Source organism: Nerophis ophidion, linkage group LG08 (assembly GCF_033978795.1).
Source record: "Nerophis ophidion isolate RoL-2023_Sa linkage group LG08, RoL_Noph_v1.0, whole genome shotgun sequence".
Taxonomy (NCBI): Eukaryota; Metazoa; Chordata; class Actinopteri; order Syngnathiformes; family Syngnathidae; genus Nerophis; species Nerophis ophidion.
The window spans coordinates 52,745,882-52,767,210 of record NC_084618.1 but is presented as its reverse complement, the minus strand read 5'-3'; the positions used below and the strand labels follow the sequence as shown (position 1 = coordinate 52,767,210).

Sequence of the window (21,329 nt, the reverse complement as noted above, 5' to 3'; positions counted from 1 at the left end):
TTTATGGAACATGTCCACAAAAAATCCAGCTGTCAACACTGAATATTGCATTGTTGAATTTCTATTCACAGTTTATGAACTTACATTCATATTTTGTTGAAGTATTATTCAATAAATATATCTATAAAGGATTTTTGAATTGTTGCTATTTTTAGAATATTTAAAAAAAAATCTCACGTACCCCTTGGCATACCTTCAAGTACCCCCAGGGGTACGCATACCCCCATTTGAGAACCACTGGGATAAGGTGAGGAGTGGACTTTCCCTTTAAAGCTGCAGGAAGACCATGTTGTGTTCACTCCAAGGAGCACCAGGAAAGAGGGAGGAGAGAGAGAGAGAGAGAGAGAGAGAGAGAGCTGTTTACATTGTCAAGACTTTCACTGTCGCTTCCCCGCTACACGCCAGACTATTTTCTTTTTAAATATTATCAAGCAATGGTTTAGTGTGAACCTCCTTATTTAAAACCAAGTCGCTGAGAGATCGATAGCCTCATTTTGTTTTTACTTTTCCACATGCTGCTAACTCCACTTATTACCAGAGCCATGTCCAGGAAGAAGACGTTAAAGGGCAAAGGTATCTCAAAGAGTCCCAAAGGGTCGCCGGGCGGCGGGAGGACGGGGAAGTGTATGACCGCCGGGGCCTCACCGACCTCCGGTCTTGTTTACCCCAGCGGACCGTCCATCAACGGCAGCGGGGAGTTTTATGATATCGCATTCAAGGTGAGTGGTGGTGGTAGAAAAACAATTACATAAATTACTTTCTTTCGTTTAGATGCCATATAGTTTGTCAGTGGAACATGAAGTTGTGTGTAGTATGGGGTGGGCGATAGTGATGTGCGGATCGATACTGAAATATCGATGCCAAACTTGTCTGGTCTAATATCCATTCTCAAATCCATCCATCCATCCATTCCTACCGCTTGTCCCTTTTGAACTCGCGGGGGGTGCTGGAGGCTCTCAGCAAATCAAAATATCAAAACGTGATACTTTAGTTATTTCAGATATTGTATACCAATAACAGGAACACAGTTTAAAGTAACTAAATCATAGACATATTGTCTAAATCAGGGGTGTCGAACTCAAATACGGAGTGGGCCAAAATTCAAAACTGAACAAAGCCACGGGCCAAGGTTGAACAAATTAACCTTTTAATAGGGACCCAAACAAGTTTTGCAGTGAATATTGAACATGCAAGGCTTATATAACTTTATAGTGACATGTAAAATCGAGTTTTAAATAATAATAATAATAATTAAAAAATATCAATTGCATATCAAATAAAATTTAAATAAAAATTGAATGCCTCTTTTCTATTTGCAGCCCTCTGAGGTAAATATATATAAAAAAAAAATTCCACAGGCTAATAATAAATTTGCAAATAAAATTACAAGCATTGAAGTGGTAAGAGAAAGTGCATGAATAAAACGTTAATTATTGCTGGGGGGGTGTGTATTGTGGTGTCCCGGAAGAGTTAGAGCTGCAAGGGGTTCTGGGTATTTGTTCTGTTGTGTTTATGTTGTGTTACGGTGCGGATGTTCTTCCGAAATGTGTTTGTTATTCTTGTTTGGTGTGGGTTCAGAGTGTGGCACTTATTTGTAACAGTGTTAAAGTTGTTTATACGGCCACCCTCAGTGTGACCTGTATGGCTGTTGACCAAGTATGCCTTGCATTCACTTGTGTGCGTGTGTGTGTAAAATACGCATATATTATGTGACTGGGTTGGCACGCTATTTCTATGTGGGAAAAACGGACGTGACGACAGATTGTAGAGGACGCTAAAGGCAGTGCCGTTAAGGCACGCCTCAATATTGTCGTCCGGGTGAAATTCGGGAGAATGGTTGCCCCGTGAGGTTTTCGGGAGGGGCACTGAAATTTGGGAGTCCGGGAAAATCGGGAGGGTTGGCAAGTATGAGTATTAGCAGTGAATGCAGTGTTACAGCAGCACCGCCGCTGTATAATACTGGCGGGCCAGCTATATTGTTGATTTCATCATGCCTCAAGGGCCAAATGAAATTACACGGCGGGCCAAATTTGGCCCGCGGGCCAGAGTTTGACACCCATGGTCTAAATGAAAAGTGATTAGTGGGGAAACAAAAAATAAAAAGCATCTATTTATTCAGGTAAAGTTTCCAAAATAATTCATAATCTATGTGCCATTAAAGGCCTACTGAAATGAGATTTTCTTATTTAAACGTGGATAGCAGGTCCATTTTATGTGTCATACTTGATCATTTCGCGATATTGCCATATTTTTGCTGAAAGGATTTAGTAAAGAACATCGACGATATAGTTCGTAACTTTTGGTGCTAATAAAAAAGCCTTGCCTTTACCGGAAGTCGCAGACGAAAATGTCACAAGGGTGAGGGCTCCTCACGTCCTCACATTGTTTTTAATGGCAGCCTCCAGCAGCAAGAGCTATTTGGACCGAGAAAACAATAATTTCCCCATTAATTTGAGCAAGGATGAAAGATTAGTGGATGATGATATTGATAGCGAAGGACTAGAAAAAATAAAATAACAAGCTACGGCTCCGGGCGGCGGCAGTGTGAGCGTTTCAGATGTAATTAGACACATTTAGTAGGATAATTCTGGAATATCCCTTATCTGCTTATTGTTTTAATAGTGTTTTAGTGAGATTTTAAAGATTGTAAAGACACCTCGAGGTCGGATGGCTGCGATGAACACGCAGTGTCTCACAGAGAAGCCGAGGAGCCAAGCTCACAGCTGCCTTTTAAACAGCTACTGCAGGAGGACGAATAATCCAATGATTTCTCCGGTAAGATAAATATCACAATTTTCCAGTCCAAAAACATGATGGTTGACGTAGAGAAACATGTTCGCTTGACTGCTCTGTGTTTTTTTTTAAATCAAAATGAAAGAGTCAGGATTAATGGCTACAATGAGCACGTTTTGCATTGCACAGCTTTTCGAAGCGGAGTTTGAAGCATGATACTGCATGTTCCCCGGGGTCACACACATTTCACCTGCCATCGCATCACGCCCTCCCCAGAAGGGCCTGCTTCACTATTAGAGCAGGACTGCATTAGACGAACACATAGCGCTCGGCAATGTGATTTTCCATTCTATTCCTCTATCTCAGTGGTTCTCAAATGGGGGTACACGTACCCCTGGGGGTACTTGAAGGTATGGCAAGGGGTACGTGAGATTTTTAAAAATATTCTAAAAATATCAAGAATTCAAAAATCCTTTATTTATTGAATACTACTTCAACAAAATATGAATGTAAGTTCATAAACTGTGAAAAGAAATGCAACAATGCAATATTCAGTTTTGACAGTTAGATTTTTTGTGGACATGTTCCATAAATATTGGTGTTAAAGATTTCTTTTTTGTGAAGAAATGTTTAGAATTAAGTTCACGAATCCAGATGGATCTCTATTACAATCCCCAAAGAGGGCACTTTAAGTTGAGGATTTCTTCTCTGTGTAGAAATCTTTATTTATAATTGAATCACTTGTTTATTTTTCAACAAGTTTTTAGTTATTTTTATATCTTTTTTTTTCCAAATATCTTATGAAAGGCCACTACAAATGAGAAATATTTTGCACTGTTATACAATTTAATAAATCAGAAACTGATGACATAGTGCTGTATTTGACTTATTTATCTCTTTTTTTTCAACCTAAAATGCTTTGCTCTGATTAGGGGGTACTCGAATAAAAAATTTTTTCGCAGGGGTTACATCACTGAAAAAAGATTGAGAACCACTGCTCTACCTGTGTGGTCAAATACAAAAATCCAATAAATTAAAAGTGATGCATGTTACAGTCATATTCCCTTGCACCACAAATTAGATCACATATGTATGAGAAAATACTTTACTTTATAATTTTTTTTTTTACTTTTTAAATTTGGTATTTTTTGTATAAAAAAAGAAATACAATACAAACCTAAATACTTGACTTTGAAGTCAGTTACATATATGGTTTTAATTAAGCTACCCAACAACTTTGGTAGTCATATTGTTCTGTTACCAGGATCACATTTGTCAACAATCAATCCGTTTTGTAACTGAATGTTTTCTTTCTAAACTTCCTTTATTTTCATTGACAGTTAAAGTGTGATAAGAAAACAAGCAATCATTTGCCCTGAGTATTTGCAAATTAGCATGGGGCAAATTTGTATAAACAATTTCACACTTTGATTAACACCTCTTCAAGTGTTACCCCAATATCCATATCTTAATGTGTGGTTGTCTCAAATTAAACTCAACGGACTATCACATCAGGGTGTATTGCTGCTCAGCTATTGGAATATCACATTAGAAAATGATGCAAGCACACGCTCAGCAGAGATAGATTAGGTCCACCTGAAAAATCTGATTCTCGACCACTGCAAACCTCAATCAGGCAAAACAAATGTTGGGTTGCATCAATTAATCATTGTTGATCAATGATTATTGTCTGCTTACGTTTGGGGCAATGACCTATTAATTTTTTTTTTTTATTTTTAAATTAAAAAATCCAAAATCCAGAAGTACTGGTGATAACAAAGATGGCTCAATACCACTTTTCCATATTCAGTAATGCTACTAATACTGATCTGATACCAGTAATAATCATCTCTTAAGAAATTTGTGATGTTGCGATGTCAAAAATCTAATTTGTCTCTGAGTGGCGCTCAAACACGCTTGTCAACTGTTTACTCCAAACTTATGTTTGTTTCTTGTGTAGACAAAGAAGGAACAACAATGTGTAGCAATACTCCACCTCTTTATTGCAGAAAAAAAACAATTGTCGACCTCCCGCGTAGCTCAAATATACTTCAGATTTCTGTCTAAAACACAAAGCCTTCTGGGTAAATGTAGTATAAAAACATTTACTTACAAGTTTACATGTATGTAAGCAACTACTTCACCTTTATTTAACCGGGGTAAAACTATTGAGGACATATTCTCATTTGCAATAATGACCTAGCAAATCTGCAACACTTACATGACAGAGATGTTGAATTTGATGATATTCTCTCGTCTCTCGTTTACGAGCAAAAATTACCACTATAGATTGTTGTCAACATTTCACAAATGGTCCATGCAGAGGCAAATGTGTTGTAACATAAATTACTGTTTAAGATGGACAAAAACTTTTGAAACATAAAACATACTCGGATAAGGTCTGCAACTTGTGGACGACAGAGCACACAGCAATCAATAAATAGGCCTTTTCTTTCTTCATAATTCATTATTATTATTTATGAATGATTCACGGTGGCAGAGGGGTTAGTGCGTCTGCCTCACAATACGAAGGTCCTGCAGTCCTGGGTTCAAATCCAGGCTCGGGATCTTTCTGTGTGGAGTTTGCATGTTCTCCCCGTGAATGCGTGGGTTCCCTCCGGGTACTCCGGCTTCCTCCCACTTCCAAAGACATGCACCTGGGGATAGGTTGATTGGCAACACTAAATTGGCCCTAGTGTGTGAATGTGAGTGTGAATGTTGTCTGTCTATCTGTGTTGGCCCTGCGATGAGGTGGCGACTTGTCCAGGGTGTACCCCGCCTTCCGCCCGATTGTAGCTGAGATAGGCGCCAGCGCCCTCCGCGACCCCGAAAGGGAATAAGCGGTAGAAAATGGATGGATGGATGATTCCAAACAGTACAGTAGTTCGAGAGTGAGTTTTGAGTTTGTGCTTTACTGCTGTGCCTGCTTTCAAGTCTGTCTGCTGCAGAACAAGTAAAGTACTAAAAAATAATTTATTTTCCAATTTTTGTTGAAATCTTGTTTTTGAGTTTAGGGTTACAAAAAACACTTTAAACATTGATAAAAAAAAAGAAAAAAAAAGCCACAACCTTTTGAATTCAGGCATTTCAGGCGGCAACAATGATAAAAGCCTTCGAAATCCTGCAACGACTGAATAATACTTTGCTAAACATAGTCATTCAAACATCTTGTTAACACTGTGCAACACATTCTGGTTTCTTGAAGGAAGACATTTAACCATGTGCATTACGATGTCACTTTTTTTTTTCAAACAAACTTTAAATAAGCATAACTTTAATATATTTTTTGATTGACTCACCAGACCAACCTTTCAAACTTAACAAATACAATTAAATGAAGCAAAACTTTGTACAAAAGTTCAAATTTGACTTGTAAAACAATGGAAAAATTATTATAATTCCAGTTTACAAATAGATATTTCACATTCAATGTGGTCTGTGTCTTCTTTCATGATAAAATGGTAAATGGTAAATGGGCTGTGCTTGTATATACCACTTTTCTACCCGTTTTAAAAGAGCCCAAAGCGCTTTGACAGTATTTCCACATTCGTCCATTCACACACACATTCACACACTGACGGCGGATAATAATGGAGGCTGTGCTGAAGAGCCTCACTCTTGTCTTGGCAGTTGCCACACTTGTTGCGTTCCATGAAGAAATCGTCCGAAAATTGTAGTACATTAAATGAGCTTTCTGCTTTCTTCTTAGCACTAAATGACTATGCAAATTTGCATGCTTTTTAGTGTTGATGTGATTTAGGTCAAGACCTGTCAGCCCAGGTCATGTCTTGTTTTTCCTTTGTTTGTGGTTTTCCAGTGTGTGAGGTTTATTTCTGTTTCTGCACTCCTCTGATTGCCAGGGGCCCCGATTGAATACCCCGTTTGTTGGTTGCAACATTTGCAATCATGCCTCTTTTTTAGACCCTGATTCTTGTTTGCAACGCGCAACTGTTAGTGAAGTTTAGTTTGTTTTACAGAGCCTGTTCACCATTGGCGACTGTTAGGTTTCGCTCTCTTTACTATTCACACGGATTATGTTATGCTAAAATCTCTGTTATTTTTGTTGTATGTATTGGACATGAAAGATCACTTTACCTGCACGTTGCCTATTGTCCTCGGCATCTTGGAATGACAAACACTTCACAATGCCTAACCACAACTATTTAAATCTTCACTATTGCCTCACTGTGATATTGCGCACACATATTCTGTTTCTGGAATAGATCAAGGCTTCCTTCCCTGCCACTAACACTTTGTGTATGTGTCTCAGGTGATGCTGGTGGGAGATTCAGGTGTTGGAAAGACCTGCTTGCTGGTACGCTTCAAAGATGGAGCCTTTCTAGCTGGGAGCTTCATCTCCACTGTGGGCATTGACTTCAGGGTAGGTTTACACAACTCAAGTCACTGGGCTGAAAAATTAACATTTAGTTAGTATTCTTGATAGTATTATTAGTGAAAATCAAGTCTCTGCTTTTCTTGTGAGAATGTGCTCTTGTTCAATTACAGTAGGCAGTAGAGGTAGTCAGCAAACAGTTTTTCGACAATTAGCCCAACTATCTCCTCCAAAATCAGTGTTAATCTTGCACTTGTAACCATATTGTATGGTAAGCATCCATACGCAAAACAAAGAAACAGGAGCAAGATAAAAAAAAATCCAAATTAAGAGAAATCCATTTATTGAAAACTGGTAATCAGCTTGACTTAAAAAGTCTGACTCTGTGCTTAAATCTGACTTTTATGTACTATTATATCAGACATTCACACTGTCATGAGCTCCTGACAGCATATTCATAAAACTTTATTCCGTCTTTCAATGTGGTAAGAACTGCACAAGCAAGTAAGCAAATATGCGGGACAGGAGTGCCTCGGTTTTTATTAATAATCCTTTCCTAAAGGTCAGAAGAAGGCCAAATTGTACGAAAACCCAATCAATTTTTCCAATGTAAATGTAATTATTCAGTTCTAGATACCCCAACATCTTTACACATAACACCTTTTGTAAAGAATAATTATAGTTTTACATGCAGAAAACTATGTGAAATCCATATACATAATGAATAAAATGGATAAATTACCTTTTAACATTACTTTTAAATTTTTTTAAGACTTGTTGACAAATAAAAAGGAAGGAGCAAAGGGCCATGCAAACACCACTATGGTGCTATCTTAAATTCAATACTGTTTCTCATATTCTTGGTCACAATGGTACCACTTGCATTTTTCTCTAGCCCCATGTTTGCTTATATTGTGTGACAGTGCTCAAAATAAGCACATTGACTGAGTCACTAACACGTTGGATTCTTTGTATGGGCACTTTGATTCCGCGATTCAGGTGTGAATAGGCTTTGGTATTCGGCTGCTTTTGTGCATCTAAAGCCCTCTTCTCCAATGCAAGTAAGAAGGAAAAGCTGCCTAGTTGCACAGTTTCTGGAAATGTAGATTCTCACCTTCGATGTAAGTCTTTCATTAAGTGCCTTCATCCAGGACACACGCTGTGGGTGGAACAACCATAAAACATTGACGTTTTTTGTCAAATTTGGCTTTGCTTCTATTCTCCCATTAACCTAAGTACTTTTACCCATATTTCTCAAGCTGCAAAAAGTCCAGCGGCCCGGAAAGGTGAGACATTACATCTTAAGGGTGTAGATACCGTTTTATTTCCAACAAAAACTTGGGGTGTAGTTTTTTTCTGGCGCTCTAGCGTTCGCTGGGTCTGAAAATAAACTACATCTCTCCTAATCCTCTGCTCAGTGCGAGGCCGACAAGGTGGTTGGCTTGAAACGCCGCAAGCAGGAAGTGAAGTGTGTTCGTGGAAGAGGAGAGGATTAGTTTTTTTGGACATTTCCTGAAAAAAAATCAACAATGTCTATCTATAACTTTTTGAGTTATGTTGATAACAAGCTCACAAACAAACCCTGGCGGAAACATAACCTCTTTAGCGCAGGTAAGAAAGTCTGTGGCGCCGCATGCAGGAAAATCACTTTGTGGAGGACACTGCTTCTCAGAAAGTAAAAGTTGAAAGACTCTAAAATAAACATTATTGTTTTACACTTTCTATATTGGATGTTTACATTGTCACTTTAAAGACACTTGATTGTATTTTTTAATATCAGCTTTAAATAGTGGATGTTCCTGAACAATGATTTGTACTTAAAAACACCACAATAATATCGTACCTGGCCTGAATACCGTGATAATATTGTAGCATGAGATTTTGCTATTGTTACATCTTTGTTATATTGCACTTGAAGTTTGGACTCAGTCTACGCCACACATAATAAAATGATAAAAGAGACCCCCAGGAAGCTATCAAATCTACTCTGATCATTTTATTCAAATCTACTCTGATCATTTTATGGAAGCATCCATTGGTCTGAGGATAAAATGACCATATTACCACTCTGAATTAAGCATTGAAAATCGAAATGACCATTATTTACTTGCTTTGTTTCTGCATGAGTGGGAGGGAAGGAGGTTGTGACAATGGCATAACGTAAGGCTTATCAACCGTGTTTGGACATACAACTGTCTTCTTCCTGGATGTATGTAGTACTGTAATCCATAGGTTAAACTTTGTTTTACTTGTTACGTGTGAAGTGTAGCCACCCTGAAGTTATGTGTCCTGTTTAGTAGTTACTGTTTGTGAAGTTGTGACAGTGTCAGGAGGATGTGTGTGTGTGGGGGGGGGGCAGTTGACAGTTAAATGGGTTATTCTGCTTTTTACATTCTTGCTGGAGGATGTGGCTAAAGGCAACCTGTTTTGTTCAACTAAACAATTGTTGACGATCACATTTTTCATTCTAATGCACCTGATAGATATTACAGTTCAACACATATAAATAGTCACATCGTTCAATGATGGGTATTTTGATTGTTCATTCAGAGGGGCATTATAGTTATTTTATCCTAATTACCAACTGTCTGCAATTGAAGTGATCAGAATAAGTATGATAGCTTTCTGAAAGTCTTGTTTACTATTTTATAAAGTGTAGTGCACTGGTGCACACTGCATCCAAACTTCAAGTGCAATATAATCGTTCACCTCCCGGGGCGCTGGACTTATCGCAGCCTCGGAGCAAAAGCACTTAAGACAATGATTGAATACCAATACAGACAGATTTGACAAGGGACACCCACATTTCAGGGTACGTAGCTCCACCCAGAGCGCCCATCAAAGATAGTACTTTATTGATTCCTTCAGGAGAGTTCCTTCAGGAAAATTAAAAAATCATGGATGAAGCCACGCAATGACAGACTTACTACGTTGAGGGGGAAAATCCCGTGCGGCCAGAATTCGTGCAACTGGGCTGCCTTTCCCTTTTACTTGCATGGCAGAATAGGGCCCATAGCGCAAAAAGGGGTTAGGAGGGGCATTTTCACTGTTTCACTGTGATTGACACCGGGAATTTCTTTGAATGTTCAATGTCAACTAAGAAATTATTTTGGGCTACTAAAAAAATGCACGTTTATTACACAATACTTTATGTGCCTGCTTATTATACCTCTGGATTGATAAAGTTATGAGTACAGTCAAAAATAGCCAGACCTGTTAGTGTTGCAGCCAGGCGGTAGAAGCAGCGACCTAATTCAGTCTTTTTACTGTATTGTTGCTCCCCTAAGCTACAGATCAATGCTTGAACATGCTGAATCGCACAAGTTTGGAAAAAAAAAGAGAAAACATCCCAAGGAAGCAATTTGATTCATGTCCCACTGAGTCGCAGTTTTAACAAAGTTAACGCCGAGAAGTGCAAGAAAACGTATTGTCAACTGTCTGTATATAAGTACATCTGTCTCTTAGGGAGACAGGCAATCAATTAACAGGATATTTGATAACAAAAATGATTCATGCACAATAGGTAACATGTACCATAGGTAGATACAAACAAACACTAGCTTCTATGGCAGGTTGATAATGAAAAAATAATACAAGCTTACCGTACTTTAGTTTGGATAACAATAATGTTTTTAAGACAACAGAGGACATGGAAGACCAATGCTTCAGCAATTAGCATTTCCAGAAAGCAACTTGTACCATGCGGTGTAATATTCCACTTAAAGTCATTATCAACTATAATAGGATCTGCAGATGCTTTGATTGCTTCAGCTCTTTTTTGCCTTCCCCAAAAAATGTAAAATCTTGAATTAATTTGTGACAGGAATGAAGACCACGTGCTGCCATGCTAATAAGTGTACATATTCTGTCTGATTGCAGCACACAAGATACACTTGCAGTTTAATCATTAGGAAGTATCGAGATTTTTTTTTTTTATGTTACATTTATATTCCATGTGAAGAGTATACACTTGGTGTTTGAAAAGGAATTGGGTCTGAGGAGGACATTTAACTTTACACTTGACAGGCTTCTTCACTTAATAGACTTGAAAAGGTGTGCAATAATGTACATAAAAGAAGTAATCTCTTTGTGTCTTCTTTTTTTTGCAAGTGATGTAATGGCCTATATGTAAATCAGAGACTTGTACAGGGTGTACTCCGCCTTCCACCCAATGTAGCTGGGATAGGCTCCAGCCACCCCTGCAACCTGAGTGGGACAAGAAAATGAATGGATGGATACAGATTTAAGTGAAGACAAGAAAAACTCAGAGCAGACAATACTTTTAACACACAGCCATAATAAACACTTTTGGACTATGCCTTCCTCCTGATTGTGGCTGAGATAGGCACCAGCACCCCAGGCGAACCCAAAGGGGAATAAGCGGTAGAAAATGGATGGATGGATGGATGAGACATAAGGCTATGTGACATCTGGCCACATACATACCAAAAATAAATCAACAATTACTATTGAGGGGCTTAGATACAGTATCCATCCATCCATTTTCTACTGCTTGTCCCTTTTGGGGTTGCGGGGTGTCGCTGGAGCTTCTCTCAGCTGCGTTTCAGGCGAAAGGCAGGGTACACCAGGGACAAGTCGCCACCTCATCACAGGGCCAACACAGATAGACAACATTCACACTCACATTCACACACTAGGGCCAATTTAGTGTTGCCAATCAACCTTATGCGATCTGCTGCTCAGATCTTCACATGTTTGTTTTTTCATTCTCAGTCTGACCCGTTTACTTCCTGTTTTTGTCCATCACTATGGTTACGCATCAGTCCACCTGTTAGTCTCGCTCCGCACACCTGCTACTAGTTTACTCATTCTCAGATCCTAATTTGCCTACGTGCAACCGTGACGACTCATCATTCTCCTGTATGTATATTCTCGCTAGCTCTCACGCTAAGCCACTTTATATTCCAGCTTTCATGCTGAATGTTTTAGTTTACTCTTTTGTGTCCTCGTGCCAAGTTTTAGTTTTCCTTGTGTTTTATCCTAGCTTTCACGCTAGCGTTTTTTGTTTACCTTTTCTCTTTACACCAGTGTTTTTGTTCATAGCCTTTTATTATTAAATAAATACCCTTTAACTTACCTTGTTGTGTTCATCGCTTCGACGCATCCTTGGGAAAACAACGCCGGCATTACCATGCCGAAGAAGAGTCATCACAGTAGGATCCGAGCATTAAAATGTTTTCCCGCGTCGAAACCACAGGAGGAACCCTTCGACTTAGGGCTGTGGTTGGAGCTCATGGCTTGGGAGCAGGAAAGACTCGGCTGTGGGCCTGAAGTCTCCTCCGAAGCCGTTCGCGCTGCCCCGAAGAGGCGGGGAGTCCAGTGGAGTGGTCCCCCGCGCGGCGGTAATGTTCCAGCACCACTTATTCCTCCCCATTGACACAGCAAGTTTCACCCCGTCCAGGATTCACCCGTCATTACCGGTAATCCTGCTTGTTTTTTTTTCAAATAATTCCTTCAGTCGCCATGACACTTTTTCAGTCATTAGTGATGACGACATTTGGGGAACGCCCACCGTTGATGCAACACCGCCCCCTGTCGTTGACATTTTTTCTGAAGATTTTTATATTGTGGACATTAATTCTCATTCTCAACCTTTTTCGAATACCAATAACATTTATGACAAGATACAGAATTATCAGGATATTTTTTCTTTTTATTCTAATCAGCCTCGTCCGCCTGTTTTTTCAACTCCACCTTCTAAGTCCCTTTTCCCGCCCAAGTCCAAGGGTTTTTCTCCTTTTTCAAAAGGACTTTCTGGTAATTCTAGAGGGGAGGAATCTACCCACCGCCTAACCTCCCTCCGCCCACCCTTAGATACCTTTTCAGACCATAAAAAAAGCGTCTGGCATCCGCTTTTGGAAGGAGGGGCTCATGCTGGCAGCTGTGCTACAGAGGTAGCACAGCTGCGTTCAACCAAGCCTCTGCCTCCACAACGTCCTCCTCCACCGGTATTCCGGTTAGCACCTCCATGTAGGCCACCGTTACCAGTGCTCCAAACTGTCAAACCGCAACCTCCTATGAGGCCACACTTACCTGTTTTTCGGCCCGTTAAACCGCTAGCTCCTCCTAGGCCGCCGCCACCTGTATTCCGCTTAGCTCTTCCTTGTAGACCTCCTCCACCTGTTTTTCCCCCGGCCAAGTCTCAACGGCCTTGTAGACCTCCTCCACCTGTGTTTCCCCCGGTCAAATCCCAACGACCAAGTAGACCTCCTCCACCGGTGTTCAGACTCGCGAGGTCATTACCTCCAGCACGTCCTCCACCACCGGTGTTCTGCACTTCTCCCAGTCTGGTTCTCACATCAGCACATGACTCTAACCTGGTTTTCATGCCAGAATCCAATTTTCACCTGGTTTTCAGACCAGAACATTTTTCTACCCTGGTTCTCACACCAGTTTTAGACTCTAGCCTGGTTCTCAAGCCAGCACCAAATCTGAGGCTGGTTCACATACCAACACCAAGCTCTAGTCTGGTTCTCGCACCAGAAACTGACTTTAGCCTGGTTCTCAAACCAGCACCAGTTCCTAAACTGGAGCGCACTCCACCACCAGTTCCAAAGCTGGAGCGCACTCCAGCATCAGCTCCAGAGCTGGAGCATACACCTGCGTCGACGACAGGGCTGGAGCCCACTCCAGCACCTCGACAAGTGCCGGTACCAGCACCTCGACAGGTATCTGTACCGGCTCCACGCCGCCAAGCACCGCCGACGAAGGGGCTGGAGCCGACACAGACGACGAGGCTGGAGTCCACACCAGTCACGCCTGCGATGACGTCGCCGTCTGCTTCTACGCCGACGACTCCTGCGGCTACCACGCCGCCTCCGACGACTACTGCGGCTACCACGCCGCCTCCGACGCCTTCTTCGGCTGCAGCACCCGCATCATCCTCGCCAGCTGCACTCGGGCCTGCTTTGGCTGCAGTCCCCGCACCCTCGTCTGCTGCTTCCAAGCCTGCTGGGATTTCGGTGCTGAGGCGTCGTCCACCACGTCGACCACGGGTGTGGCCTCTGCGAGGTCGTCCTCCTCGCCAGACACTTCCTCCTCCATGTCGTTACCGGGTCGTCCGCCTCGCCGGGAACCTCATCCTACGAGGCGGCCACTAATGTGGCCTTTTCGAGGTCGCCCGCCAAAACTTTTTCGGCAGCGGCGTTCCACCCGCCGCCGCCACATGATGTGTCCTCGGTGGATTCGGGGACATGCGAGCTGGTGACCCTCCACCGTGGCCTCCCTCTGCCCTCCCTTCGTTTGTGAACTTTCTGGTTTTGGGGAGGGGGGTTCAAGTTTTTGTTTGTGTTTTTGAGAAATCTGGTATCTGTCTTTTGTTGGGGGGGAATACTGTTGCGATCTGCTGCTCAGATCTTCACATGTTTGTTTTTTCATTCTCAGTCTGACCCGTTTACTTCCCGTTTTTGTCCATCACTATGGTTACGCATCAGTCCACCTGTTAGTCTCGCTCCGCACACCTGCTACTAGTTTACTCATTCTCAGATCCTAATTTGCCTACGTGCAACCGTGACGACTCATCATTCTCCTGTATGTATTTTCTCGCTAGCTCTCACGCTAAGCCACTTTATATTCCAGCTTTCATGCTGAATGTTTTTGTTTACTCTTTTGTGTCCTCGTGCCAAGTTTTAGTTTTCCTTGTGTTTTATCCTAGCTTTCACGCTAGCGTTTTTTGTTTACCTTTTCTCTTGACACCAGTGTTTTTGTTCATAGCCTTTTATTATTAAATAAATACCCTTTAACTTATCTTGTTGTGTTCATCGCTTCGACGCATCCTTGGGAAAACAACGCCGGCATTACCATGCCGAAGAAGAGTCATCACACAACCTATCCCCAGGTGCTTGTCTTTGGCGGTGGGAGGAAGCCGGAGTACCCACGCAGTCACGGGGAGAAAATGCAAACTCCACACAGAACGATCCCGAGCCCGGTATTGAACTCAGGACCTTCGTAATGTGGCGCAGATGCACTAACTAGCCTCTCTTCCACCGTGCTGCCCTAGATACAGTATACAGGACACAAATGCAGGGCAGGATCAGAATGGCTAATGGGAGAACTTCACAACAGCAGATAAACCTCATAAGATGTTGATCAGCACAAGACAAATACAGTAATAGTCATGGGCAATAATGCACACAAAGATAACAGTCGATTTGGCTAAAATATCAAAAATAGGGTTTTCTCTTGAAACCCAAGTTAACTGATATGGAATTTCAGTCTTAAACAAAGTGTGTACTGGTCAGTTTACTTTATTTTTTAATCAAGCAGGAGTTTGCTTGGGTAGGACAGCTGTTCTGAGTTTCACTGCAAGACCATTAAAAGCTGCCCTTCAATATGATTTTAGCTGGTGGGGTTTGAAAAATAATTTTAGGCCTGACTGCACTCTTTAAAGGCAATTTATCTATAACTTGCTCTCACACATATTTAATAGAATTTGTCTGTTAACTCGAAAACGATAAACTTTATCTTGTGCACATTATCCATCCATCCATTTTCTACCGCTTATTCCCTTTTGGGGTTGCAGGGGGTGCTGGCGCCTATCTCAGCTACAATCGGGCGGAAGGCGGGGTACACCCTGGACAAGTCGCCACCTTATCGCAGGGGCAACACAGATAGACAGACAACATTCACACTCACATTCACACACTAGGGCCAATTTAGTGTTGCCAATCAACCTATCCCCAGGTGCATGTCTTTGGAAGTGGGAGGAAGCCGGAATACCCGGAGGGAACCCACGCATTCACGGGGAGGACATGCAAACTCCACACAGAAAGATCCCGAGCCTGGATTTGAACCCAGGACTGCAGGACCTTCGTATTGTGAGGCAGACGCACTAACCCCTCTGCCACCGTGAAGCCCTGTGCACATTATATTACACATTAAAAATAAGGTAATTTTGTTGGTAAAGACTGAACATATTTCATGTAGCCTTGTGTACATAATTCACATGTGCAAGCATGGCATTTGTGTGTGTGTGTGTGTGTGTGTGTGTGTGTGTGTGTGTGTGTGTGTGTGTGTGTGTGTGTGTGTGTGTGTGTGTGTGTGTGTGTGTGTGTGTGTGTATGTGTGTGTATGTGTGTGTGTGCGTCCTGCTTTGTATTCACATCGGGAGGCTGCAATCAAGCGGAAGATGATGGTGTTATCAGCCTTTTTTGTGGCTTTCTAGGCTCCCAGACGTTGTCGCCATTGATCCTGGGAGGCTTTGAATAGTAATGCAGTCAGAGTGATGGCACATTTTTTTAGTTGCACTCAAAGTAACTGGAGAAAAAAGATGTTTATGCTTCGGTGTCCTCTTTGTATTTTTAAAGACGGACAAAATGTATTGGCATAGTAGCAATGAACAAGTTTGCCAATCGAAATATCTGTTGATTATGATATGTCCACAATCATAACACTGGACCTAATATTCATTTTTCTTATAGAATTAGTAATGATAATAATAATAATTGTAATCGTAATAATACTATTAAAAATAATGTTTTAGATCAATTAGTGTTTACCAGTCATGAATGACAATTAATGGCACTTTAGTTCATCTCACTTTAGTCCTGTCCTGCAACATGATGAAATCCTCTCTCATTAAACATTGAGTTGATGTTCACTAAAGTGTACTTTTGAAAAGAAGAAAGAGAACAGATCTTAACTATAATAATCCATTATTAGTAAATGTGTTTTGTCGGCACATCTGTTCCTCCTGTGGTGTGTGCCAGCTAAAAATAAGCCAAGCAGAAGTACAAACGAAAAGCGATCAAACACGCTCATGCTAATTTGATTCCACGGGACAAAATCACAAGGAACCTTATTTCTGATTGTCTTATATACCCTACCTAATTCCCTTTGCTGTCTCTTCATCATTTCTCTGTGTTGGAGATATTTATTGACATGCAATGTACTTTTTTGGGCCTAAAAAGTAGGTTTTGTGATGAAATATGGGTGATTTTTACTTTTTTTTAATCATTGATGCAGGCCAATGGCTGGTTAAAGGAACCTACATCGGGGTAGGCCGGCACGTCTCTTTGCTTTTATCTTGTTTCTGTTACAATGCATGGCACCATGAGGGTTTGTTAGACTCCTTGGAGACTGTTGTTATGGGCAAGTAACCATGACAATCCCACAAATCAATGAATATATGAAAACCGCATCCAGCAGATTTTGCTTGTTTGGCAGACAGATGGCTTTCAGTTTATTTTTTCCAGCTTTAATGGACAGAGTTTATCCATTGAGGATATGAGGATTCTGAATGCGACTTTGCACACAGTGACCGAGCCATGACTACGATTAGCTGTTGTTGACAAATTCTTGGAATGGGTTAAAGTTAACAGCAAATATATTTGGCCATTTGGCCTGAACGTCACTTTGCTTTAACAAATCTCCCGGTTCACTGATGTCAGAACTGGAATCATTCCAATTCAATCACAGATGCCTGTTGAAGGTCATTGAGCTGCTGCAGCCAAACAAATTCAGTTTGACGTTTTCAAGATCAACTTGTTCTTTTTGAAGGGAAAAATATCATACAAAACAAAGGTGTTTTTGAATAATTAACATTTTTAATCAGATTCATTATAGTGTTGATGTGGATTAATTTTGATTAACCATAATTAAATATCATTGAGTTTTATTCTATATTAATCCATCCATCCATCATTTTCTAGCGTTTGTCCCGCTCTGGGAAGCCTATTCCAGCTGCACTCGGGCGGAAGGCAGGGTTTCTATATTAACCATCTTTCATTTTTCAAGGACAAATAGACTCGATTAAAAAAAAAATAATATATGATTTGCATTTATTGTTTTAAATGCACATACCGTAATTTCCAGACTAAAAGTGCACCTAAATATAAACCACATCCATTTTATTATTAGAGAGATTCTAATCTGTACATATATCAGCCGCACACATTCACAAGCCACAGGTGTACAAATTAAATATTTACACAACTGTTTGAGCGCTGTCTTTGTCCTCCTCTTAGCTGCTGGGGTAGCTGGAGTCATCGGCGTTGAGGGGATACAGATTTGCTTTGTCCTTCATTATCTCACTCGTTTTTGCTTTCACCTTCGTCTTGAGGTGGGCCTTCTCTGGGGTTCTGCCGTATTCTGCAGCGTGCACCGTTCCGTTGGTTGTGGTGGATTTTTGTTTCGTGCAGGAGCTCGGTTTCCTTTTTCAATGGCCAAGTCAATTGTCTTTGGTTTTGGGGCTGTGTTTGGTGTGCATTTCGTCGTTTATTCTCCATGATGAGGGTGCGTACATAACGTGCTAAATGACTGAATAATTGTGGGAGTCTGTTTGATTTAACAATTTCATTGATTCACTGTGACCCGTAAATCAATTTCATGGTCTGATGTGACTATCTGCAGCTTTGAACTGGAGGGTTCAAAGCATGGGAATGAAGCTGCGTCTTATAGACCGGCAATAACAGTAGTTTTGATTTCGGATATGGGGGAACGACAAATACCAGAAACGCGTTGCCAGGGACATTTGAAGATGTTAAGTTTGCATAGTTGTGTTTATTGCATCAATTTCAAAGATGCATTACAACGTTTGATTTTCCTTCAACAACCACAACACTACGAATCATGGTAGACTTCATGAGAGAAACAATCATAATAAGACCATCATTTACTTTACAAAATCTGCTTTCACTGGTATGCTGACTGAAGCGATATTCAGACCTTGCCATTTAGAAGAAAAATTAATCAGAATCCTTGCAAAGGGTTAAATAAAATCAAGTGCCGCAAACTAGCTTCTTTGTGTGTTTTTTCGCCATCTCGGGTATAAGTTGAATGTCACAGATGACCAACTTCTTGGCTTATGTACACAACCTTTTTCTATCCAGGTGAGAGGCATTACCTATAATCTAGAATTGTTTTTCACCAGCTAACAGGTGACCATGAGCAGCAGCTCAGTATGTCAACACTGCAGCTGCACAAGCTAGTTAGTGAAGTGAAGTGAATAATATTTATATAGCGCTTTTTCCTCAAGTGACTCAAAGCGCTTTACATAGTGAAACCCAATATCTAAGTTACAATTAAACCAGTGTGGGTGGCACTGGGAGCAGGTGGGTAAAGTGTCTTGCCCAAGGACACAACAGTATTGACTAGGATGGCGGAAGCGGGGATCGAACCTCTAACCCTCAAGTTGCTGGCACAGCCGCTCTACCAACCGAGCTATAGCGCTCTTAGATCACAACGTGACTAAAAATATTTTGTCCACGATAACGCTTATGATAACAATTTGCAAATACTTGGTTAATATTCAGGTTACAAGTTGTACAGTAAATTAGCTAGATTAGCTAGTACTTTATTTATTCCGTCAGGAGAGTTCCTTCAGGAAAATTAAAATTTTCAGCACAATCCCATTCAAGATCAGACAAACATTACAAGGAGACAGAACAGGATGGCTGACGGGTCTGCCGGCTTCCAGCGCCCCTTACACAAAAGGTGAGATACAGGTAAACAAGGGGGGTCTAAGCCTGGGCCCCTGGAGAGGGGGTGCAGACTGAGGCAAAGGGAAAAAAACAACTCATAGCCATAGTACACATCCCTCTTACATGTGTGTAAGAGGGAAACATCAAACATCAAAGAAGACAAAGGACATTAAATGTAGTATTGTTGGTGGTTTGTGGTCGCATTTTTGGGTGATTTAGTGGCAAAATGTATTATTCCCATTTGCACGATTGCTAGCCGCCTAAAACGAGCAGATTATTACAAATTAGAATGCAGGAAAAAAAATACATGTTTTTTTGTCTCTCATGAGGATTGTGAATTGGTTGAAAATTCCGTAAAAACGAGTAGTTGTACTTTTTTTTTTTTTACTTACTTACATTTATTTGCTTAAAACATGGTAAAAGTTTAATTTAAAGTCCAGTTTGCATGAATTTGACAGCAAGCACACAAGTTGGAGTCCCCTCCCTCATCCCTGCACTGACGTATGCATTGATCTGATCTCTGACCATCACCAATGCCACCTTTCAGGTAGCTATCTGCGCTAAAGGATCATGTACGGTCAAAATAAATTGTGTGATTAATCTGCATGTATACATGATTAACAGATAGGCGCCAGCGCCCCCCGCGACCCCGAAAGGGAATAAGCGGTAGAAAATGGATGGATGGATGGATTCATCGAATGCATTAACGTGTTATCTTTAGGTAACCCTAATAAAAATACAACTATTATTATTCTGTCCAAACATTAAACAGACATACCTACAACATACTTTTGAATAAATACTGTATGATATATAACATCTGACATGACTCTGAATAAATCAGGACTCAGGACTATGGAATAAAAATAGTGTTCTAACCAGTAGTTAAAAGCTTTAAAAAGAATTAAAAAAACTAAAAATGTCAGTCGTGGTCAAGCCATGATTTTACCCTTTCACTTTCGGTGAACACAAATTCAGAGTTTGACTTTGAATTTTTATATATTAGCAATAATCTATTAACACCAAAATGATCCATATCGAGCCAAAAATTCCCTAATTAAAGTAATTAAGCCTAACCACACATCCAAAAATACATCAGCCTTCTTCTTCCAAATAAAACACCTACAGAGATTCCTCCAGCCGAAGCAAAACGTTTTTGAAATAACCATTTTTTAACTGATCAATTTTCATCATAGTCACTCAAGTATACCAAAAGCCACCTTCTTTGCTTTTGCACGAGAAAGTGCATCTATTTTCAATCAATAAATAGAAAGGTTTACTGTGAAGTTGAAAGTTACCGTAATTTCTGAAAGATGAAATTCATCATAGTCATCATTGTCACCGACGTCCCACTGGGTGTGAGTTTTCCTTGCCCTTATATTGGCCTACCGAGGATGTCGTAGTGGTTTGTGTTGTGGTTTGTGCAGCCCTTTGAGCCACTAGTGATTTAGGGCTATATAAGTAAACATTGATTGATTGATCATATGCAGAGATGTGTAGTTGTTATTGGTGGCAGTGGGTGCTGGAGAATAATCAAAAGAATACGCCTTCCAATTTAAAGATAACAGGAAAGAGATGTACTATCTAGCACCTGCCTTGCCCAGAGAGGATACATCTCTTGAGTGATTGAGTTTGAGTTTATGTGTGTGCACTATGGCTGGATTGAACCATGTTTTTGACTATTTTAAATGAATACAACTGAATTAGTCACAGTCGTTTGTTATGTTGGTGATCAATTACATTGATTTCGCTAAATGATATACAAACAAACACAGTTTGTTACTTGCAGTGTTTGGCTGTATGATAACCGAGATGGTATACAA

General features: G+C 40.7%; 1 protein-coding gene across 1 annotated transcript in view; it reads left to right on the top strand.

Annotated features, from left to right (window-relative positions):
• The first annotated feature begins 300 nt into the window (after positions 1 to 300).
• LOC133557921 (ras-related protein Rab-26) overlaps positions 301 to 21,329 on the top strand; it is a 130,024-nt gene continuing 108,995 nt past the window's right edge. The window contains exons 1-2 of the mRNA XM_061908883.1: positions 301 to 719; positions 7,004 to 7,114. Coding sequence (XP_061764867.1) covers positions 513 to 719; positions 7,004 to 7,114 — 318 coding nt within the window. The 5' untranslated portion in view covers positions 301 to 512. The remainder of the gene's footprint in view (positions 720 to 7,003; positions 7,115 to 21,329) is intronic.